The 24,361-nt window shown below is 41.9% G+C and overlaps 2 protein-coding genes across 4 annotated transcripts in view; both read left to right on the top strand.

The window, feature by feature from the left end:
- LOC115151934 (protein NLRC5) overlaps positions 1-9,799 on the top strand; it is a 32,041-nt gene extending 22,242 nt beyond the window's left edge. For 2 of the 3 annotated variants that reach the window (XM_029696297.1, XM_029696296.1), the window contains exons 26-47: positions 803-868; positions 1,125-1,211; positions 1,898-1,981; positions 2,087-2,170; positions 2,263-2,349; positions 2,441-2,500; positions 2,611-2,658; positions 2,766-2,849; positions 2,962-3,045; positions 3,166-3,249; positions 3,333-3,416; positions 3,507-3,593; positions 3,742-3,825; positions 3,928-4,029; positions 4,133-4,216; positions 6,405-6,488; positions 6,618-6,701; positions 6,835-6,918; positions 7,024-7,101; positions 7,235-7,318; positions 7,406-7,489; positions 9,426-9,799. In XM_029696297.1, coding sequence (XP_029552157.1) covers positions 803-868; positions 1,125-1,211; positions 1,898-1,981; positions 2,087-2,170; positions 2,263-2,349; positions 2,441-2,500; positions 2,611-2,658; positions 2,766-2,849; positions 2,962-3,045; positions 3,166-3,249; positions 3,333-3,416; positions 3,507-3,593; positions 3,742-3,825; positions 3,928-4,029; positions 4,133-4,216; positions 6,405-6,488; positions 6,618-6,701; positions 6,835-6,918; positions 7,024-7,101; positions 7,235-7,318; positions 7,406-7,489; positions 9,426-9,507 — 1,789 coding nt within the window. In that variant the 3' untranslated portion in view covers positions 9,508-9,799. Of the gene's footprint in view, positions 1-802; positions 869-1,124; positions 1,212-1,897; positions 1,982-2,086; positions 2,171-2,262; positions 2,350-2,440; positions 2,501-2,610; positions 2,659-2,765; positions 2,850-2,961; positions 3,046-3,165; positions 3,250-3,332; positions 3,417-3,506; positions 3,594-3,741; positions 3,826-3,927; positions 4,030-4,132; positions 4,217-6,404; positions 6,489-6,617; positions 6,702-6,834; positions 6,919-7,023; positions 7,102-7,234; positions 7,319-7,405; positions 7,490-9,425 lie in introns of those variants that run through there. The other variant, XR_003867392.1, reaches the window with a different exon arrangement.
- Positions 9,800-11,227: 1,428 nt separating this feature from the next.
- Positions 11,228-24,361, top strand: part of LOC115151935 (copine-2) — a 40,688-nt gene continuing 27,554 nt past the window's right edge. Inside the window, exons 1-10 of the mRNA XM_029696298.1 lie at positions 11,228-11,488; positions 14,445-14,647; positions 16,292-16,471; positions 16,606-16,680; positions 16,838-16,909; positions 17,252-17,335; positions 17,527-17,616; positions 17,763-17,861; positions 18,337-18,423; positions 18,921-18,980. Of these exons, the coding sequence (XP_029552158.1) occupies positions 14,474-14,647; positions 16,292-16,471; positions 16,606-16,680; positions 16,838-16,909; positions 17,252-17,335; positions 17,527-17,616; positions 17,763-17,861; positions 18,337-18,423; positions 18,921-18,980 (921 nt within the window). The 5' untranslated portion in view covers positions 11,228-11,488; positions 14,445-14,473. The remainder of the gene's footprint in view (positions 11,489-14,444; positions 14,648-16,291; positions 16,472-16,605; positions 16,681-16,837; positions 16,910-17,251; positions 17,336-17,526; positions 17,617-17,762; positions 17,862-18,336; positions 18,424-18,920; positions 18,981-24,361) is intronic.

The raw sequence follows: 24,361 nt of genomic DNA, 5'->3' as shown, positions 1-24,361 counted from the left end.
GTATGGCAACTGCTCAGCCTTCGACCGCAAGGCACTACAGAGGGTAGTGCGTACGGCCCAGTACATCACTGGGGCCAAGCTTCCTGCAATCCAGGACCTCTATACCAGGCGGTGTCAGAGGAAGGCCCATAAAAATGTTAGAGACACCAGTCACCCTAGTCATAGACTGTTCTCTCTGCTACCGCACGGCAAGCGGTACTGGAGCACCAAGTCTAGGTAAAAAATGCCATAAGAGCTCCATAAGACTCCTGAACAGCTAATCAAATGACTATTCGAATTGTTCACCCCCGCTACCCCCATTTTTGCACTGCAGCTACTCTGTTCATTATCCATGCATAGTCACTTTACCTCTACCTACATGTACATATTACCTACATTACCTCGACTAACCGGTGCCCCCGCACATTGACTCTGTACCGGTACCCCCTGTATATAGCCTCGCTACTGTTATTTTATTGTTGCTCCTTATTTATTGCTATTTGATTTATTTAATTTTTACTTCAGTTTATTTGAGTAAATACTTTAACACTTATTTTTCTTAAAACTGCATTGCTGGTTAAGGGCTTGTAAGTAAGCATTTCACTGTAAGGTCTACACCTGTTGCATTCGGCGCATGTGACAAATACAATTTGATTTGATTTGATTTAGATTATTGCGGTCAATTTGTACAAATTATTTATAACTATGTTCCGGCCCCCCGACCATCCGCTCAAGGAAAAATCATCCCGCAGCTGAATGTAACTGGGGACCCCTGCCATATAGTTTGTGCTGTAAGTCTGTGTATTGTTTTGTCTGTTTGTAGTTTGGGAACTGAGAAGAGGTCGCTCATCCGCTTTGAACAGGACAGTGACTGTGGCAAAACTCTGAGGTAAGACAACAAAAAGGCTACTTTCTGCTCATAAATTGAAGTGACAACACAAATACCATACTGTAAACTCATTTAGCTAGGCAAACAGGAAGCATTGTTATTTTGTTCTCAGAAAAATAACATATCAAAACTGAAAGGATTGCCAGTATAAATGATATCAAACCTCTCCCATATAACTCATAGACATGAAATCCATCTCCCCACAGCTTCAGTCTCTCACCTTCTTTTTCTGCTTCATGTTCCCTGGACCCTTCAGTCTGAGAGAGTGTCATTTTGGGGCTGACCATCTGCAGAGACTAGCAGAGATTCTGAAGAGCTGTGCTGCTCAGTTGGTCAAACTGAGGTGAGAATGGGACTGGGAAAACTGCTTGACCTTTGAGATAATGAACCTGAAACTCATCAAATTTGAAAAACTTCAAATAACACCACTGAATTTGAAAGAATCATAGAAGTGCAGCATGACTGGCAGTAGAAGGATGATAATATACTGAACAAAAATTTAAACGCAACATGCAACAATTTCAGCTATTTGATTGAGTTACAGTTTATAAGGAAATCTGACAAATTCACAAATTATCTAAAACTAAGTTGGAAGCGGCTTATGGTAGAGAAATGGACATTCAATTCTCTGGCAACAGCTCTGGTAGGCATTCCTGCAGTCAGCATGTCAATTGCATGCTCAAAACTTCAGACATCTGTGGCATTGTGTTGTGTGACAAAACTGCACATTTTAGAATGGATTTTTATTGTCCCCAGCACAAGGCGCTCAAATGTAGTGATCATGCTGTTTAATCTGCTTCTTGATATGCCACATCTGTTAGGTGGATGGATTATCTTGGCAAAGGAGAAATGCTCACTAACAGGGATGTAAAAAAAATGTGCAAAGAATTTGAGAGAAATAAGCTTTTTGTGTGTGTATGAAAAAATTCTGGGATCTTTTATTTCAGCTCATGAAACATGAGACCAACACTTTATAGTATATTATTCCTGTATGATTCTGGGGAACACTGTTTTCTCTTGTGTATGTAGGTTATCCTGTAACACCATGCAGAGAGAAGGCCTCTTGGCTCTACAGAACAGCCTGACTACCCTGTCCTCATTACACACCCTGGAGTGAGCCCGCCCGCACGCACACACACACACACATATACACACACACACACCGGTGATTGACTCTGCAAGTTATAGGAAGTGAAGTTACTGACTTTTTCCCTTCAGTATAAGAAACAACGGACTTAATGTTCAGGTGATTGAAGATTTGGTGAAGCAGCTGAGGTGTGGTCATGTCCAATGCTGTATCAGGTGAGGAGGATATGGGAATAGCATTTGTGTGTGGGATCTCTTGTGTGAGTGTGTATGATTCAGGTTAACAGGCTGTGTGTATTTCCCATCAGTATTGAGGAGACGTGGATCACAGCAGAAGCAGCTGTTAACCTGGTCTCCTGCTGCTTGAACCTGAACCCCAACATACACACGATCAGGTGATAATTCGTGTTGGCTTTGGGGTAATATTTAGAAGTATAGTAAAATAGAACATGACATTCATAATGTATGTGTGAACTTATTTTGCAGGGTAAACCACACCACTGTACACATTACTTTGGAAAAATGCACAAATCACACTCCTACCAGGTAAAGCTGAAATACATTTTCGTTGTCTATTTGCAAAATATTTTTTAGATGTGAAGATAAAGATAACAGCTCTTTCTGTTTTAACTGAGCTGGCTTTATTTGTGTTTCAGTGGTGATTCTGCAGACATGGCTAGCTCTCTGTCTACCGTGACCATCAGGTGAAAGCAGCTTCCTCTGTTATTCCTACATCAACAGGAATGTGTGTAAGATGGCTCAGAATTGGTGACTGCATATTCTCCATATGTTCCTGCCTCTTGTGTTTCAGCCTAGTAGACTGTGCAGTACAAGGGCACCACCTAGTGTCTCTGCAGACTGTGCTCCAGAGATGCCCTCTGCTGCAGGACCTAGAGTAAGTATCTGCGAGAAGGGACCTAGGACTACTTTGGAAGTAGTTAAAGTGTTTGTAATGTCTAATTTCATTTAGTTGTATTAAGTTATACCTATTTCTTATTTTCCTCTAGTTTGTCACACAACAGCATCGGTAGAGTGGGAGCAGAGTTTCTCTGCTCTGTCCTACCATCCTTAGTTAGTCTGAGGAAACTCTGGTGAGGCTTATGCTGTTATGAATTTGGGGGTTGGAAGTGCTTTACATGGGTTTTGTTGGCCAAAGATGAATATCTTAGGCTGCACATGAAAAATATAAACATGTTAATATTTTTCTGTAGTGTTGAATCAAAAGAAACATCTGAAGATGTGGTATTGCTCCTTGCCGAGGGGTTGTTGCAGGCTAAAAGCATTGAGAGCTTGAAGTAAGTGATTGTCAATTCTCTCTATACCTACTTGTTTTGTTTCTGGCCCTGACTCTGACCTTTCACCACTCTCTCCCCCTTAGTTTTTCTGGTCATGTGATCAGTGACAGAGGAGCTGTAGTTCTGACCAGAACACTCCAGAATCTACCAAATATCAGAACAATCAAGTAATAACTGACACGCTTTGTTTCTCTACCTGTATTCACCCACCTGGCCAGTGACACAACAATACTAATGCTGATCCCTCTGTCCCCCAGTCTGTCCCTGTGCTCTGGTTGGACAGCGGCAGGAGCATTGGACCTGGTCAACGGGCTTGGACAGTGTCTCTCTCTGGAGGGGATCAGGTAAAAAACTTTCACTCTTGAGATTCCCTCACCAACTCTGACCTCCCACTGCAGCACAGCATGACCACCATGACTGACAGCTACTCCTATGATATACTGTGTGTCCTGGGGTAAGGGTATGAGCTAAATACCTGTATCCTGTCCACAGCCTTGACTCTGCACAGCTGGATCAAGAGAGCACAGTCTCCTTGGCACAGGGGCTCCATGATATGACCTCCTTGAAGAGGCTAAAGTGAGTAGAGCTTTCTGATAGAGAATGTAGTGGGCTTTGCCATGCCTGAGACAATGTGTTGTAGAGTGTTATCTTTGCCAATGATTTGTGATCTGTCCGTAGTCTGAATAGGAAAGTAACCATGGTGACTGGATCCCCAGGGGAGGGGACCACACTGGTCCCACTGGCCTCTCTGGAGGGGCTCAGAGCAATGGAGGAGATTGAGTGAGTAGAATAATGATAACACGCATGTCAAGTAGTATCTGACTTCTGCATGAACTAGCCATCACTTCTGATGTGGTATTGTCAATGTGTATCTGGCCTGCAGGTTGGAGGGGATGAGGATGTCAGATAAAGGAGTGGAGGAGCTTATCAAACACCTGCCCACCTGGACAGGCCTGAGGAAGATCAGGTAGGGTCCAGGGATTATTGAGCTGGAGGAATGGCTAGGGAACAGACTTGGACAAAAAATAGTCAACATAATTGAATGTGTCAAATTAAGCTGAGACATGCATCAGCAATCTGTCAAATGATCCAATGTTAGAACCTGTCAAAGTACCAAGTATTATTCCAATGTGCTTCATGGGTACAACTTTGGTGTGTTTAGGATTAAGGCAGACGTTTTAAATTTGTCATCATGAAAGAGGTACAGTGTATTCGGAAAGTATTCAGACCCCTTGACTTTTTCCACATTTTGTTACGTTACAGCCTTATTCTAAAATGAATTCAATAGTTTTTTCCCCCTCATCAATCTACACACAATACCCCATAATGACAAAGCAATATCACATTTACATAAGTATTCAGACCCTTTACTCAGTATTTTGTTGAAGCACCTTTGGAAGCGATTACAGCCTAGAGTCTTCTTGGGTATGACGCTACAAGCTTGGCACACCTGTATTTGGGGAGTTTCTCCCATTCTACTCTGCAGATCCCCTCAAACTCTGTCAGACTGGATGGGGAGCGTCGCTGCACAACCATTCTTCTACATTTGCACACACTGTACATAGATTTTTCTATTGTGTTATTGACTTGACGTTTGTTTATGTGTAACTCTGTTGTAATTTTTGTCGCACTGCCTTGCTTTATCTTGGCCAGGTCGCATTTGTAAATGAGAACTTGTTCTCAACTGGCCTACCTGGTTAAATAAAGGTGAAATAAAAAATATATGTTTTTTAAATGTTCAGGTCTCTCCAGAGATGTTCGATCCGGTTAAAGTCCAAGCTCTGGCTGGGCCACTCAAGGACATTCAGAGACTTGTCCTGAAGCCACTCCTGCATTGTCTTGGCTGTGTGCTTAGGGTCATTGTCCTGTTGGAAGGTGAACCTTCGCCCCAGTCTGAGGTCCTGAGCACTCTGGAGCAGGTTTTCATCAAGGATCTCTCTGTACTTTGCTCTGTTCATCTTTCCCTCGATCCTGACTAGTCCCCACAGCTTGATGCTGCCACCACCATGCTTCACCATAGGGATGGTGCCAGGTTTCTCCAGACGTGACCCTTGGCATTCAGGCCAGAGAATCTTGTTTCTTATGGTGAGAGTCCTTTAGGTGTCTTTTGGCGTACTCTAAGCGGGCTGTCATGTGCCTTTTACTGAGGAGTGGCTTCCGTCTGGCCACTCTACCATAAAGGCCTGCTTGGTGGAGTGCTGTAGAGATGATTGTCCTTCTGGAAGGTTCTCCCATCTCCACAGAGGAATTCTGGAGCTCTGTCAGAGTGACCATCGGGTTCTTGGTCACCTCCCTGACCAAGGCCCTTCTCCACCGATTGCTCAGTTTGGCACGGTGGCCAACTCTAGGAAGAGTCTTGGTTGTTCCAAACTTATTCCATTTAAGAATGATGGAGGCCACTGTGTTCTTGTGGACCTTCAATGCTGCAGAAATGTTTTGGTATCCTTCCCCAGATCTGTGCCTCGACACAAGCTTTACGGACAATTCCTTTGACCTCATGGTTTGGTTTTTGCTCTGACATGCACTGTCAACTGTGGGACCTTATATAGACAAGTGTGTGCCTTTCTAAATCATGTCCAATCAATTGAATTCACCACAGATGGACTCTAATCAAGTTGTAGAAACATCTCAAGGATGATCAATGGAAACAGGATGCACTTGAGCTCAAGTTCGAGTCGCATAGGAAAGAGTCTGAATACTTATGTAAATAAGGTATTTCTGTTCTTCATTTGTATTAAATTTGCTAAAATGTATAAAAAAACTATTTTTGATATGTCATTATGGGGTATTGTGTGTGGATTGATGAGAAAAAAAACGATTTAATCCAATTTAGAATAAGGCTGTAACGTAACAAATGTAACAAAAAGTCAAGGGGTCTGAATACTTTCCGAATGCACTGTATAAAGACGGTTCAAAGTGCTGATTGGTTTGTAAAGACACACCTTTATTATATTGTCCTCACAAAGTTCAGCTTATTCTACTTCCTGAACTGGTTCAGAGGAAACATACTGATGAAACATATTGATATTATGAGCTATGATATGAAGTGAACCTGTTTCTCTCTCAATCATTAGAAGAGGAGAGTGTTGACCCAGATTTCTGTATAAAACACACAGACTGGGACGTCATTTAACTTCTTTATCTTTGTGTGTTAGCCTGTCAGATAACTATATTGGTGACCAAGCAGGAGAGAGGCTGGTCCAGGTCCTGGCTAACTGCACAGAACTGGAGGTACTCCAGTAAGGCCAAGTTCCAAATATCTATACATAGTTCCCTATTTCTAATGAGCTTTCAAAATGGACAAAAATAATAGGTTAGAATTTTGACTGCAAACTATGCACCGCCTGACCCATTACATTATATCTCAGTCTGTCCAGAAATAAACTCAGCCTAGCCTGTGCTGCCAAGATGGGACAAGTTCTGCCCACTCTCACTCACCTCAGGGTTCTAGAGTAAGTCTATTCCCATCAGTTTTTTTGTTTGGCCTGGATTGTGTTAAGTTTATTTATTGATTTTATGCATCTATTGCAATGTAACTGCAACCCTAACCCTTGTTTATGTTCACCGTTGTGTTTTTGCGAAAAGTCTCTCAGAGAACCCGATTGGTAGAGAAGGATCTGTCAGTATCTCCAATGCTCTGATCTTCATGAAGTATTTGACAAAGATACAGTAAGATACCCAATGTAATCTGCTACATACAGACTGTGCATTCTCTGCTCAATCTTGGGGAATGCAGAGGAGAGGTTAGCTGTTAATGTACTTGTTGTCTTTCAGCTTGACCTCCATAGGGACTTCAGAGCTCACTGGTCTAGCTGCCAACTTGGCTTACTGTGTCTGTGCAGAGGATGTCAGGTAAGGGCAGGGCCACAGTGTCAGGAGGACCGTATACAGGCAGCAAAGAGCTTTATTCTTCTGGTTCTCATGTTCATGACCAATTTTACCAAATTAATTTACTCTCTCTTTCACTCCCTGTTAATTGTGTCAGTTTTGCGTGGAATGGTTGTGGAGATGATGTCGCAGTGAAGCTTTCTGAAGTTTTACCACAATGCCAGAAGCTAAGGAGACTTGAGTGAGTGTTCAGTTTACAGTTATGCACATTGACTTGTCCTAAATAGACCTGATAATCAGAACATTGTTTTTATGTCTTTGATTTTAGTCTTGAGTCGAACAGCATCAGCGCTACTGGAGCAGAGGCACTTGCCAGAAGCTTACAGTCTTGTCCGTCGCTTGAAGTAATCAGGTACATTTATATTTTATTCATATAGCAGATGCTGTTATTCAGAGCGACTTACAGTTAGTTAGTGCATTCATCTTAAGATGGCCAGGTGAGACAACCACATGTCGTAGTAATTACATTAACTTCTATGGGCTAGGTGGGACGCTGGCGTCCCACCTGCGGGACACAGCCAGTGAAATGTCAGGGCGGAAATTCAAAAACAACAAAATGTCATAATTCAACTTTCTCAAACATACAACTATTTTACACCATTTTAAAGATAAACTTCTCGTTAATCTAACCACATTGTCCGATTTCAAAAAGGCTTTACAGCGAAAGCAAAAAATTAGATTATGTTAGGAGAGTACATAGACAAAAATAATCACACAGCCATTTTCCAAGCAAGGACATGTGTCAATAAAACCCAAAACACAGCTAAATGAAGCACTAACCTTTGACGATCTTCATCAGATGACACTCCTAGGACATTATGTTACACAATACATGTATGTTTTGTTCGATAAAGTTCATATTTATATCCAAAAACAGCATTTTACATTGGCGCGTGATGTTCAGAAAATGTATTCCCACCAAAACGTCCGGTGAATGTGCACATCAATTTACAAAAATACTGATCATAAACGTTGACAAAATATATAACAATTATTTTAAGAATTATAGATAGACTACCCCTGGATGCAACCGCTGTGTCAGATTTTAAAATAGCTTTAAAAAAATAGCTTTAAAATAGCATTTTTCAATATTCTGAGTACATAGCTCAGCCATCACGGTGAGCTGTTCAGACACCCGCCAAGTTCGGGGCAACCTAAACTCAGAATTAGTATTTGAAATATTCTCTTACCTTTGCTGATCTTCGTCAGAATGCACTCCCAGGACTGCTACTTCCACAAGAAATGTTGTTTTTGTTCGAAATAATCCATATTTATGTACAAATACATCCGTTTTGTTCGTGCGTACAGATCACTTATCCAAAGGCATAACGCATGAGCGCAGAACGAGAGACGAAAAGTCAAAATGTTCCATTACCGTACTTAGAAGCATGTCAAACTCTGTTTAAAATCTTTTTGGTATTTTTAACGTAAAATTGCGATAATATTCCAACCGGACAATAGCATATTCATTCAAGAAGAAAAAGAAGGAGGGGTGCGCTCGCGGGACCGAGCATATCCAATCCCTTTGTTGCCAGGCAGTCCACTCAGAAACTGAGCTCCTATTATCTGCCCAGTGACAGGAAAATGCTCAAACCACTTTCTGAAGGCTTTAGACAGCCAATGGAAGCCTTAGGAAGTGCAACGTCACCCCACAGACACTGTAGCTTCGATAGAGAATCAAAAGAAGAAATACAATTCTGACTTTCCACTTCCTGCTTGGAATTTTCTCAGGTTTTTGCCTGCCATATGAGTTCTGTTATACTCACAGACACCATTCAAACAGTTTTAGAAACTTCAGAGTGTTTTCTATCCAAATCTACTAATAATATGCATATTTTAGTTTCTGGGCCAGAGTAGTAACCTGTTTAAATTGGGTACGTTTTTCATCCGGCCGTGAAAATACTGCCCCCTAGCCCAGACAGGTTTTAAGATGGCTAGGTGAGACAACCACATGTCGTAGTAATTACATTTTTCCTCAATAAAGAACTTATCAGCAAAGTCAGTGCTAGTAGGAAAAGATAAGTGCAAGTAAAAATTTTTTTGGGGGGGGGTAAGACTGAGATGTCTTATTTGAGATAATATTTGAATAGGTAGGGTTTCAGACGTTTTCGGAAGATGGGCAGGATGGCCAAGAGACCAGAGGTGGCTTGGAAATTTAGCTGGAAAATGTTTAGTTGAATTCTGTCAATCGTATTAATGTACTTATGCTGACTATCAATCAGCAATTGGGTACTATCTTTGTTGTGTACAATGCCAGTAATACTCCTTTCCTCTCCCTGTTTGACCAGACTGTGGAGGAATAGTATCTCTACCAGTGATGCCCAGAGACTGAGACAGAGGGAGAAGAGGCTCAACTTCTTCTCCACATAGTCTATGATCTACTCATTACATTTACATTTTAGTCATTTAGCAGATGCTCTTATCCAGAGCGACTTACAGTAGTGAATGCATACATTTCATGCATTTTTTTTTTTGTACTGGCCCCCCGTGTGAATCGAACCCACAACCCTGGCGTTGTACACACCATGCTCTACCAACTGAGCCACAGGGAAGACCGTGGGCAGCAGAACAGCAGCAAAACAGTCAACTTGCACTTTTATTTTTATAATAGTTTATGCACTTAGAGACCACATTTCCTTAAAATTACAGCAGGTCATCAAAACAAACAATAAAATGATCCTTGTAGGGGGGGGGCAGTGAACCTTTATTCCAACCCTGGGAACTGGTCTCTATCTCTCCTTTTTCCCTCTTCCTGGGAAGGTCCGTGTGTCACGATTGTCGTAAGGAGTGGACCAAGACGCAGCGGGAAAATGTATACTCATCTTTTTTATTTGAAGAAGGAAAAACAAAATAAACACGTATACAAAACAAACGACTCCAAACAGTCCCGTCAGGTGCAACAAACACTAAACAGGAAACAACTACCCACAAACCCCCATAGAACAAACCCCCCTATAAATAGGACCTTCAATCAGAGGCAACGAGAAGCAGCTGCCTCCAATTGAAGTTCAACCCAATAAACACCACATAGAAATAGACCAACTAGAAATAACATAGAAATACACTAACATAGAACATAACCCAAACAACCCCGAAACACCCTAAACAAACACCCCCTGCCACGCCCTGACCAAACTACAATAACAAACAACCCCTTTACTGGTCAGGACGTGACACCGTGTGTTGTCTCTATCCACTCTCATATTTATTTCTGTATTGAGATTGAATCTGGGATTCATTGATTGCTTAAATTTTGCAGAATTATTTATTTTTCACATCTGACTAAAAGGGTCAGTGAGACCAAGTCAATTTGTTCTCTTGAACTGCTGGATTCTAATTCTGTCATTGCTCATGTTTCAAATCAAAATCAAAGTTTATTTGTCACGTGCGCCGAATACAACAGGCTCTAACCAATAGTGCATTTTATCTGATTCCTTACACTTGTTGTGTTTTGTCTTGTGTGGCACATTTCTTGTTTTTGTAATGTCCATTTTGATGTTTTATTATGACATGCACTGGTCTAATAAAGTGTGAGACAAGTCTTCTTTTTCATATTCTATGCTATGTAAATAGTGATTTTCTTTATCTGAACTTACCTCTAGATGGCAATACAATTTCACAATATAAGGTTCTATTCTAAATCAAGAAAAAAGAACCTCCAGTCATCTCCCTTTGAAATGTTTACACAATTAATAATTTTTTGGTCTTCTTTATTTGACAAAATAACCAATATTCACTGATGTAAATGATGAGCTGTTGACTATATTGTACATTGTAAATTGAGACTGACAGAGTGTTTAGGCAAATGAGACAGCAGTGCACCAGATTCAGTAAAGCACTGGGGCATATTCTCCCACCACCCCAACAAAAAGTTGGGTGACCTTCAACTATGTCATGTGATGTAATATACTGTACTTCTGTGTCAAACATATTGGCATTGAGATGTACAGAATTTGGCCCTCTTTGAGTGATTACTGATTACACAAAAAGCCTATATGTTAAGAAAATATGTAGCCTAGTCTATGTATTACCAAACCAGAGCATTTATATTTTCATTTTGCTGAAGGCAATTATCAACAGAATAGAGCGCGTGTGATTCGGGCGGAGTTCAGAGCAATGCGCGACTACTAGTATCGCTCCACTACACCACTCGGCTGGAGACTGTCACAGCGCAGAATGACCTGCCCTCGTGGCGAACCACAACAATTTATTTTCCCCTGATGATATTTTTGGACATCATGAAAATAACGTCAATTTGTGCATAGGGAGAAAAGTGTTTGAGCTATCAAGAAATAAGGAATCTTCAGAGAAGAGAAGTGGGTAGAGTAGTACTTAAATCACATTTACTAAGGTAAGTGAATATTGGGGCTCTTGGGCAGTGTATTTTTATCATCTGCTATTAACGTTATGCATATTATGTCTGGAAATATGTACATTAAGTAAATTCATGATTCTGAAATAAAAATGCAAGGTGTTCAAAGGTGTGCTGCTAATTCAAATATTGCCAGTGAATTTGGGATATTGATTGTAATTCTCAATATACTACTTCTGAAATTGTAAACTGATGGAAATATTTAGGGTTGCACACAGGATATGTCAGAGGTTATTGTGAACATAACGTTTGTGTCACATACAAATCTACAGAAAACCCTCACAAAGCTCAAGCTGTCAAGCACGAGTAAACAGAGACAGTTGTCACTAGCTCTAAATCAGAAATGTCACAGTTTTCTCAGAGACCCACGTCTTTACTTCTCTGGGTCACTCCTGTCTGTCTATTAAAATGGGGACATATTGGTCTCTCGCTCTCTGCATTGCTCCATCTCTCTCTGGATTTTTGGCTTGTTAAAATATATTCTGAAATCTATACAATTTCCATTGTACGCCACCATCAAAGGTGGAGAAACTCTGTTCCCTTCTCACTCACCCTCATAAGTATTCTCCAGTGACATTTGCTCTCTCACAGTAGAGCAGATGATGCAGTCAGCCTGGTCCTTAAGCACTGAGATGAGTGAAGATGGGAATTCAATTTACATAATGGGTTGAAAATGTTATTGATTGATAATAATCTTGGCAAATAGTAATCTATGCATATTTATCACAGTTTATGTGTTGATTTAGCCTGGACCATTTGCACATGTAGCATTATTACTGGCACAAGAGACAATTTAAAAATTTTACCATCTGAATGAATGGTCTAACAAAAGTTTGCCCAAGGGGCACCTGGCAGGGGGGACTTTAGGTTTGCAGACAACCAGCCCTGTATTTATCTGTGGGGAGGCCACTTCCTCTGCCGCACTGAACATAGACAGGAAGACAACATGACACTGAGGGTGGGGACCTGGGTCTGTAACTCACAGATCGCCAGTCTTTTAGGTTGCCTACTGTATTCAACTCAGTTTTCGGTATGTGATTATATAATTGCGTATTCAGCGACGGACATGAAAATAATTCTAACTAAGAGGGTAAAGTATCAAAGTTTCTATTTGAACTTCGATACACATACAGTATGTGGCATTGTCTTTTTACATACCAATCACTGACAGTTTTGGGCTTCCTTAAAATTGCAGTGTCTGCCTGTCCTCTGTAGCCACTTACTTATATCCCATAGCGATGTATCACCTATATTTTTCCCCTACATGTTTCCCCAGCATCCATTTAAAAGCATTTGGCTCAATAACTGGGAGTCTATGGGAACAGCTAGCATGTCATTGTGCTAATGCTAGTAGCAATGCAGCCCCCCCCCCAACCCGCTACCGTTGCCACCACTGCTGAAAAAAATCCTAGGGAAAACACTGCATAGTATTGCCCCATTCCCCTCTTCCCCACAAATATGCTTATTGTACCCTGAGAAAGAAAATGCTAAATTTCTGCCACTTGTCAGCATACACCAGGGCAGACAGGTAATTAGAGTGTTAGAGTAAATGACCATGTACGTTGTGTTTACTGTGCTATTAAGGTGAGTGAGGCACAGTTTCCAGTTTGAGCGATAAGGGGTTGTGTGTGTGTGTGTGTGTGTGTGTGTGTGTGTGTGTGTGTGTGTGTGTGTGTGTGTGTGTGTGTGTGTGTGTGTGTGTGTGTGTGTGTGTTTGGATTGTTGATCTCTCTGTTTGTATAAGGATAAGGATGATTATGCTGTTGATTTGGTAACAATACAAGTTTTCCATTACATCATCAGCCATCAGAAGTGAACAAATAGAATGTGGCTATTATTCTAAAAATGGCCCTTATGGTCAGGGTATATATGGCCAAAGCTTTGCCTTAGGTGTGAAGAGTGTTTTAGTCACTCCACTGACTGTAATGTTGGATGGACTGAACCTGAGTGGCTGTTTAGGGATATGGGGTGAGTTATTCCCCTTTTTACTTTAGGTATGTGAGCAATACTATGCTGATGTATTCAGTATAATATTTTTACGGATACCAAAACAACATTTAACCATTTACATTATACAAGCGATTGAGAATATGATACTTTACTTTTGCGCACTTGCTTGCGCATACATACATCCATGAAGATTGATGATGATTTGGTTGGCAGTGTGTCATGTGTGTGTTTATGTTACGGAACACGTCCGTATGCTCCCATTGTACACTTTTGCCATTTGCTTTGGTTGAAGCTAATTATTGGTAATGGAAGACCTTTATATGGTAAGAGCTTCATAGAGAGCTTCATCTATGGTGCTTACATAAAAAAGTCCGTTAACCATATCAGAAAATGACAATGTAGGTAAATAATCATTTTGGTTTTATTTGTATTTACAGTGGTTTTAATAAATGATGCTATAACATATGCAGTTGCACATCTGTGATCTCTAGGGAATATAACCAGTTTCCTGGTTCCACTAGCAGTGGAAGGAGGGTCTTCCACAATGGCACATCAGTATCTTAGCAACAGGAGCTCTCACCATACTCATCATGTCCTTACAAATTACGTTACCTGTGCATGAATGTTTGACAGTGTACAGATCTCATTAGTTATTCTCTCATATGACATATGATGGACCACTGTACTAGATACATTATTCTGTATGTGGCCCTGACCTTTGTTTTTCCTGCAGCTGAATTGATTTAGGCAACTCTCTGGATACTGCACATGGATAAAATTACATTTTTATGTTCTATTGAATATGGAATATGAGAATGTATGATACTGTAGGTCTCAAATGTTCTGTCATTAACCACCCTGCATTAAGCATCCCCATGTTTTGTCAGTTTCTCTACCTTATTCTGAATCTATGAGTCTACAGAACACTCAGTGCTACTGTAATGTCATGCATAATGTTGTTTCTCTTTGCTGTGTATGTTCCCAGGCTGTGGGAGGGCTGACACTCCTGCCGGCATGGCCTACACACTAGGCACGGGGCCCGACTCTGGGTCAACCGTGGGTCCCCAGCACTGCGTCACCAGGGTGGAGCTGTCTGTGTGCTGCGGCAACCTGCTGGACAGAGATGTGACCTCCAAGTCAGACCCCTTCTGTGTGCTATTCAATGAGGTGGACAGCAGCTGGGTTGAGGTGATGAGGGGAGGGGTGGACATGGGTGGAAAAGGGTGGATGGATAATGATTCATGGCGAGATGAGGGAAATGATTGCTGGAAAAGTAGAAGGAATGGGTGACTGACTGGAGGGGTAGTATAAAGGTAAAAAACATGAAGAACTTGTGGTTATGATGAAAGTTGGAACAAAGATGATACTGAGAGATGCTAAAAGAGAGAGTTAAACATGAAAAGCAAACCACTTTAGAGGGTGAAATAAACATTACAAAGAAATTTCCTCTCACTGTTGAATGCTCTCAATGTTTAATCACTTACTAGTCAAGTTCGCAATAACACTGAGTGTTCTGTATAAACCAAGGAAATGGTGGAATATCAATATACTATGGAGAAACGTTAATCCAGAGCTGTCTTTGAAGCCGTGTTGCCTTGAGGAGTGGGTTTCCACTAGATAACACAGGTACAAATTCAAAATTGGCTATATTGTAAAAATGCATGAAAAAAAAGTTTAGGGTTAGCAGTGTGGTTAAGGTTAGGGTTAGGTTTTAAATCACATTATAAGAAGAGAAAATTGTAGAACTAGGCAGGGCTCATGACTTTGTGTGTGTGTGTGTGTGTGTGTGTGTGTGTGTGTGTGTGTGTGTGTGTGTGTGTGTGTGTGTGTGTGTGTGTGTGTGTGTGTGTGTGTGTGTGTGTGTGTGTGTGTGTGTGTGTGTGTGTGTGTGTGTGTGTGTGTGTGCGCGCGTGTGCGCTCGGGGTACCCTCTCAGTGCCAGGGAAAAACATGCCTGCCTGCCTGGGTAGTGTTCTGTTGAAGCAGGCTGAGCGTGTTCCTGCAGGCCTGAGCTGTCGGTCAACAGGGCAGGTTCCAACATGAAACCAGCCTAGCGGTTGCTGCAGTAACCATGGAAACGTGGATGGAAACAAAGGAATCATGATGTTCTTAATGCGTGGAAAGAGAAATGAGGAATGGAACTAACAGGCAAACAGGGAAGGGACATGGAATATACACAGTGGGTTTTAAAAACGGGTAGCCTATGTATAAAAAGTACCTCGGAGGCTGTGTGCTATTCCAGAGGTGTAAAATAGAAATCCTCACAATGGTTTCTCTTTGGATCATGATGAAAGCTACAGCATATGAAACACACAACAATACACACACAGCCAAAAAACACACGGCTGAGCCGGCATTGACAAGTGAAGGGTTGTTAAAGTGAAGGGTTTTTCTCCCTGTCCGTCTAGGTGTGAGAGGGGGGTTCACTCTGGGTGGAGTGGCCATCTGTTCTGTGGGGGTAAAGAGGGAAGTGTGATAACACAGAAAGGGGAGGAGGTAACAATCAGAAGGTGCGGGGAGAGACAGAGACTAGGGGTTCCAGTCAAACAGACAGAGCAGTGAAGAAACATATACGGTCTGCTCCGCTCTAGGCTCAGCGATGGGAGAACAAGAGGGGGTGATGAGTATGTGTACATCTTCTATCAGTGTGAGTCAGACATACACTGTGTTAGTCACCACCACCTGGTTTTATCTTTCACATGAACAAGACCTTATCAACCTTCAACACCCCCACATGTCCACCCTCCACCTCCGCTGTGTGTGCGCGGTGCTTGTGTGTGAGTACAGTACTTGTTTCAGAAAAACATAGTGTATTCCTGTGTATTATTTTCAGATTGGTCGAACAGAGACTGCAGTGAATAACCTGAATCCAGTGTTTGGGGTGAAGTTTAAGGTGGACTACCATTTTGAGGAGGTCCAGAAGCTCAAGTTTGCCCTGTTTGATGAGGACAAGTGCAGCAGCCAGTTGTATGAGCATGACTTCCTGGGAGAGTACATCTGTACACTGGGGGTGGTATGCTACCTGTCACGTGGTTCTTATAATCTGTCTGTGACACCTTTCTGCACCTGTTTATCACCTGTTTATGTGTATCTGCAGTTGGGCATTTCACCCCTATCTCACTTCTCTCTCTGATCTGTGACCTTTAGATTGTGTCCAATAAGAAACTTCACCGACCACTGACCTTGGCCAATAGCAAGCCAGCTGGGAAGGGAACCATCACAGTGAGAACATCCTGCTTATATACCTCATTCCCACAAAGAAATCCAAGAACCAAAAACATGTCCACACACACACACACACACACACACACACACACTGTTCTGTAACATGGTGCAGTGTTACGTAGTACAACCCAGTAACAGTTTGTCTTGTATGCAGATAACTGCGCTGGAACTGTCAGACAATAGAATAATCACATTGACATTGTGTGGGAGAAAGCTTGACAAGAAGGTAAGAGTTACTGCTACTATATTATCATCTCTGTTAAAAAGTTCTTACTTAATATTTGGAACAGCAATAATATTTTGTCCATTTACATTTTACATTTGAGTCATTTAGCAGATGCTCTTATCCAGAGCGACTTCAATTAGTGCATTCATCTTAAGCTAGCTAGGTGAGACAACCACATATCACAATCATAGTATGTACATTTTTCCTCAAAGGAGCTATCAGCAAAGTCAGAGATAGTAAGAGGGAAAAAAAGTCAAGTGCAAGTGTTAGTTCACACAATTTTATTTGCATTTTGATAGTGGTATGTGGGCCATTGTCAAACCAGATTGTTTTGTTTTGTAGGATTTCTTTGGTAAATCAGACCCCTACCTAGAGTTCCACAAGCAAGGAGATGATGGGAAATGGATGTTGGTCCACAGGACAGAGGTGAGTAGGTCGGGGGGGGCTGTTTAAACTATTTAAATGTCAAGACTGCAGAACTGAGTGTTATATCACTAAACAAGGTGTCTTACCACCTGCTGACAACAGTAACTGGATAGGCTTGGATTGGCTTCTGAGTTCTGTATTCCAAGTGACATGGAAGAGGTTTTCTCACTGTACCTGTTTTTGTGCTGCAGGTGATAAAGAACACTCTGGACCCGGTGTGGAAGCCCTTCACAGTACCGCTCATCTCCCTCTGTAACGGGGACGTGGACAGGAGCATCAAGGTGAGTAAGGTTTATCAACATGTGCATTCATCTGAGGGCGATGGTATGAAAATGGAATCCCCCTTTAGATACAGTATGTAAAAATGTAAATACATTTTAAGAAGTTATTTTTTTGTGGTATTACTGTATGTTGTCTCGTATTTTAGGTACTGTGCTATGATTACGACAACGATGGAGGCCATGACTTCATTGGAGAGTTTCAGACCACTGTCAACAAGATGAGTGAAGCCCAAAATTCACTGGAGGTGAGGGATGGATTTGAGAGCTACTCCAGTTTATCTATGGGGGTTTGTTCTGCATGCTTTAGTCATGCTGTGATGTGGATCAAACACAATTTTTACACTGTCTCAACTCAGTGTTCTCCTCACTGCGAGTGGATGACTCACTTAAGACACTGCAGTTAACACAGCTCACCATTTCTGAATGGAGGACACCTGTTCATTTGGATATTCACAAGTGCTTATTTACACCTTGTTTTTAACCTCACTAATACATGTTGGGTTATGCTTCATTTTACAGCCCAGCCACACCTGGAGAGAGAAGTATAGGAACAGCTCTGTATTTGACTTACGTTTTTGGCTCCTGACTTCCTGTTGAAAACCTTGTGTCATTAGCTAATGGCAGAAATCAAATACAGCCGATGTGAGAAAGAGTGTACATTGTGTGGGTGTGAAGAGGGGTCCCAGTGGTAATTTCTTACTCTGTGTTCTTCTGCTCCAGATCGAATTTGAATGCATTAATCCCAAGAAACAGAAGAAGAAAAAGAGCTACAAAAACTCTGGAATCATCATTCTGAAGTCATGCAAGGTGAACCAAAACACATAGAGACTAATAGATATAGTGTACACTATCCCTCTTAATGACTAATTAGTCAACCCACTATGGCAACCGCAAAATGCATATTAGGTCTAAAAGGAAACTGCTTTTTAATTAAATTATGAATGCACATTAAAGCCTTATGCACACAGCTAATGACTTTCCTTCATAATATTTTTTTTGATTACAAACAAAAATGCCTGTAATTTTGGTTTTTCTGCAGGCAGGGATTAGAATAATGGCTCAAATCGCTAATAAATGTATTTATTAATATCAGCACAAAACACCTGTCAGTCTCACACAGTCAACCAGGGGCTGCCTGCAGTAATCACCAATTACTGAATATGGAGACGACTCAATCCTATCAAAGTGCCACTTCCGTGCCTTCTCCAATTATTTATCTATAGGGAAAATCATTTGAACTTGCTACAGTATGGATGGAATGGTATGAGCAGAGTTAGAATAATCTTTGAATACTGTCTCCTCAGGTTGAAAGGGACTATACCTTCCTGGACTATATTTTAGGTGGATGCCAAATCATGTTCACTGTGAGTATGTCATCACTCACCTCAATGTGTCTCCCACTTTCTACCTGTAAACTCTGACCCTGTACTCCCACTCTCTACCTGTAAACTCTGACCCTGTACTCCCACTCTCTACCTGTAAACTCTGACCCTGTACTCCCACTCTCTACCTGTAAACTCTGACCCTGTACTCCCACTCTCTACCTGTAAACTCTGACCCTGTACTCCCACTCTCTACATGTAAACTCTGACCCTGTACTCCCACTCTCTACATGTAAACTCTGACCCTGTACTCCCACTCTCTACCTGTAAACTCTGACCCTGTACTCCCACTCTCCTAGTGGCCGGTTATTTAACCTCCCTGGGCAACCTAGTCAACAGCCAGTGGAATCGCGTGGCGCGAAATACAAATACCTCATAAATGCTATAACTTCAATTTCTCAAACATATGACTATTTTACACCATTTTAAAGACAAGACTCTCGTTAATCTAACCACACTGTCCGATTTCAAAAAGGCTTTACAGCGAAAGCAAAACATTAGATTATGTCAGGAGAGTACCCTGCCAAAAATAATCACACAGCCATTTTCAAAGCAAGCATATATGTCACAAAAACCAAAGCCACAGCTAAATGCAGCACTAACCTTTGATGATCTTCATCAGATGACACTCCTAGGACATTATGTTATACAATACATGCATGTTTTGTTCAATCAAGTTCATATTTATATCAAAAAACTGCTTTTTACATTAGCATGTGATGTTCAGAACTAGCATACCCACCGCAAACTTCCGGTGAATTTACTTAATTACTCATGATTAAAGTTCACAAAATACATAACAATTATTTTAAGAATTATAGATACAGAACTCCTTTATGCAATCGCGGTGTCAGATTTTAAAATAGCTTTTCGGCGAAAGCACATTTTGCAATATTCTGAGTAGCCATCACGGCTAGCTAATTTGACACCCACCAAGTTTGGCCCTCACCAAACTCAGATTTACTATAAGAGAAATTGGATTACCTTTGCTGTTCTTCGTCAGAATGCACTCCCAGGACTTCTACTTCAACAACAAATGTTGTTTTGGTTCGAAATAATCCATAGTTATATCCAAATACCTCTGTTTTGTTCGTGCGTTCAGGTCAGTATCCGAAGGGTGACGCGCGAGCGCATTTCGTGACAAAAAACTTCAAAATAATCCATTACCGTACTTCGAAGCATGTCAAACGCTGTTTAAAATCAATTTTTATGCGATTTTTCTTGTAAAATAGCGATAATATTCCAACCGGGCAACGTTGTATTCATTCAAAGAGAGAAAGAAAAACATGGAGAATTCACATGAACGCGCATCTCCAGTGTCACTGCTCTCAGCCTGACCACTCACAAAATCTCCTGCTGTTTTTCGCCCAGAGACTGGAGAGACGTCATTCCACTTTCTGGCGCCTTCTGAGAGCCAATGGAAGCCTTAGAAAATGTCACGTTACAGCAGAGATGCTGTATTTTCGATAGAGATGCCGCAGAAGGAGAACAAATTGTCAGACAGGGCACTTCCTGTATGGAATCTTCTCAGGTTTTGGCCTGCCATATGAGTTCTGTTGTACTCACAGACACCATTCAAACAGTTTTAGAAACTTTAGAGTGTTTTCTATCCAAATCTACCAATTATATGCATATTCCCTTTCTGGGCAAGAGTAGTAACCAGTTTAAATCGGGTAAGTTTTTTATCCGGCCGTGCAAATACTGCCCCCTAGCCCCAACAGGTTAATGCAGAAAAACTGAAATCCGTTTTACCTCATTTCTACCAGCATGTCACCTGTGCAACTAGAGGCTAAAAACTCTAGATCACCTTTACTCCACAAACAGAGATGCATACAAAGCTCTCCCTCACCTTCCATTTGGAAAATCTATCCTCCTGATTCCTGCTTACAAGCAAAATCTCAAACAGGAAGTATCAGTGATTCGCTCAATATGGAAGTGGTCCAATGAAGCATATGCTAATCTACAGGACTTTCGCTAGCACTGCCTGGAATATGATCCGGGACTCATCCGATGGCATTGAGGAGTTTACCACATCAGTCACCAGCTTTATTAATAAGTGCATTGATAATGTCGTCCCCACAGTGACTGTACGTACATATCCCAACCAGAAGCCATGGATTACAAGCAACATCCACACTGGGGCTAAAGGCTAGAGCTGCTGCTTCAAAGGAGCGGGACACTAACCCGGACCCTGATAAGATATCCCGCTATGCCCTCTGACAAACCATCAAACAGACAAAGTGTCAATACAGAACTAAGATCGAATCCTACTACACCGGCTCTGATGCGTACTGGTAATCCGACATGCCCTGCGGCCTTATAAATGTTAACCTGTTTAAAGGTCTTGCTCACATCGGCTATGGAGAGCGTGATCACACAGTCATCTGGAATAGCTGGTGCACTCACGCATGATTCAGTGTTGCTTGCCTCGAAGCGAGCATAGAAGGCATTTTTAGCTCGACTGGTAGGCTCGCGTCACTGGGCAGCTCGTGACTGGGTTTCCTTTTGTAATCCGTGATATTTTTTTAAGCCCTGCCACATCCGACAAGCGTACTCAGAGCATGTGCTGACAAGCTGGCAAGTGTCTTCACTGACATTTTCAACCTCTCCCTGACCAGTCTGTAATACCTACATGTTTGAAGCAGACCACCATAGTCCCTGTGCACAAGAACGCCAAGGTAACCTGTCTAAATGATTATCACCCCATAACATTCACATCTGTAGCCATTAAGTGCTTTGAAAGGCTGCTCATGACTCACATCAACACCATCATCCTAGACACCCTGGACCCACTACAATTCACATACCGCCCCAACAGATCCACAGATAACGCAATCTCCACTGCTCTCCACACTGCCCTTTCCCACCTGGACAAAAGGAACACCTACAGTACGTGAGAATGCTGTTCATTGACTACAGCTCAGTGCTCAACACCATAGTGCCCTCCAAGCTCATCATTATACTAAGGACCCTGAGACTGAACACCTCCCTCTGCAACTACTCCAACTGGATCCTGGAGTTTTTGACAGGACGCCCCCAGGTGGTGAGGTTAGGCATCAACACATCAGCCACGCTGACCCTCAACATGGGCCCCCTCAGGAGTGGGTGCTTAGTCCCCTCCTGTCACTGGCGTAACGCAGTTTCTCTGGGCCTCCGCAAGGTTGAAGTATAGACTACTGATCTCTGTCCATGGTGCTGAAATGTCGACATGTCTATGTGGCTTCATGCCTATCGAATTAATGATAGGCTTTCTGTGGTGCCAGGGCTTAGCTTAGCTTTAGCTAAAGGATATATATTTATTGGTAGGCCTATTTGGTCGTCATTTTCTCATGTTATGCCTAACATTTCACGAAGCTATACACAGCGTTGCAATGCTGCCATTTTTCGAATGCTGGCTGACTTGTTCAGTAATTAATGTTGGAAATTCAAACATTGCAGATTGTAAAATAAATGTCAGATGCAACAGTATACAGTGGGGGAGAAAAGTATTTGATCCCCTGCCGATTTTGTACGTTTGCCCACTGATAAGGAAAGGATCAGCCTATAATTTTAATGGTAGGTTTATTTGAACAGTGAGAGACAGAATAACAACAAAAATATCCAGAAAAACGCATGTCAAAAATGTTATAAATTGATTTGCATTTTAATGAGGGAAATAAGTATTTGACCCCCTCTCAATCAGAAAGATTTCTAGCTCCTAGGTGTCTTTTATACAGGTAACGAGCTGAGATTAGGAGCACACTCTTAAAGGGAGTGATCCTAACCGCAGCTTGTTACCTGTGAAAAAGACACCTGTCCACAGAAGCAATCAATCAATCAGATTCCAAACTCTCCACCATGGCCAAGACCAAAGAGCTCTCCAAGGATGTCAGGGACAAGATTGTAGACCTACACAAGGCTGGAATGGGCTACAAGACCATCGCCAAGCAGCTTGGTGAGAAGGTGACAACATTTGGTGTGATTATTCGCAAATGGAAGAAGCACAAAAGAACTGTCAATATCCCTCGGCCTGGGGCTCCATGCAAGATCTCACCTCGTGGGGTTGCAATGATCATGAGAACGGTGAGGAATCAGCCCATAACTACACGGGGGGATCTTGTCAATGATCTCAAGGCAGCTGGGATCATAGTCACCAAGAAAACAATTGGTAACACACTACGCCGTGAAGGCTTGAAATCCTGCAGTGCCCGCAAGGTCCACCTGCTCAAGAATACATATACATGCCCGTCTGAAGTTTGCCAATGAACATCTGAATGATTCAGAGGACAACTGGTGAAAGTGTTGTGGTCAGATGAGACCAAAATGGAGCTCTTTGACATCAACTCAACTCGCCGTGTTTGGAGGAGGAGGAATGCTGCCTATGACCCCAAGAACACCATCTCCACCGTCAAACATGGTTGTGGAAACATTATGCTTTGGGGGTGTTTTTCTGCTAAGGGGACAGGACAACTTCACCACATCAAAGGGATGATGGACGGGGCCATGTACCGTCTAATCTTGGGTGAGAACATCCTTCCCTCAGCCAGGGCATTGAAAATGGGTCGTGGATGGGTATTCCAGCATGACAATGACCCAAAACACACGGCCAAGGCAGCAAAGGAGTGGCTCAAGAAGAAGCACATTAAGGTCCTGGAGTGGCCTAGCCAGTCTCCAGACCTTAATCCCATAGAAAATCTGTGGAGGGAGCTAAAGGTTCGAGTTGCCAAACGTCAGCCTCTAAACTTTAATGACTTGGAGAAGATCTGCAAAGAGGAGTGGGACAAAATCCCTCCTGAGATGTGTGCAAACCTGGTGGCCAACTACAAGAAACGTCTGACCTCTGTGATTGCCAACAAGGGTTTTGCCACCAAGTATTAAGTCATGTTTTGCAGAGGGGTCAAATACTTATTTCCCCCATTAAAATGCAAATCATTTTATAACATTTTTGACATGCGTTTTTCTGGATTTTTTTGTTGTTATTCTGTCTCTCACTGTTCAAATAAACCTACCATTAAAATTATAGACTGATCATTTCTTTGTAAGTGGGCAAACGTACAAAATCAGCAGGGGATCAAATACTTTTTCCCCCCACTGTACATTTTTTTTATATACAACTGTCCTGAATAAGCTACCTGAATCTGCATGACATGAGCCGTCCTCGCACTCTCTCCCAGCTTGGATAGAAAGTTCTGCGTAAAACCAGTCTATTAATGCCAAATAATACAGTCAGTCCACCCTCAAAACACTAGCTTACTAGGGATTGTTTCATTATGCAGTGTACTATCTATAACTATGTACCGTATTTAGCTACTACTTATAAACATTTATAAAAATTGACACATCAAATAGCCAAACAATGAGGAAAAAAGTAGTCGACTTGAGGA

The sequence above is a fragment of the Salmo trutta genome, chromosome 17, assembly GCF_901001165.1.
Source record: "Salmo trutta chromosome 17, fSalTru1.1, whole genome shotgun sequence".
Taxonomy (NCBI): domain Eukaryota; kingdom Metazoa; phylum Chordata; class Actinopteri; order Salmoniformes; family Salmonidae; genus Salmo; species Salmo trutta.
The sequence above is the reverse complement of the archived record's forward strand: the minus strand, read 5'-3'. Positions and strand labels throughout refer to the sequence as shown.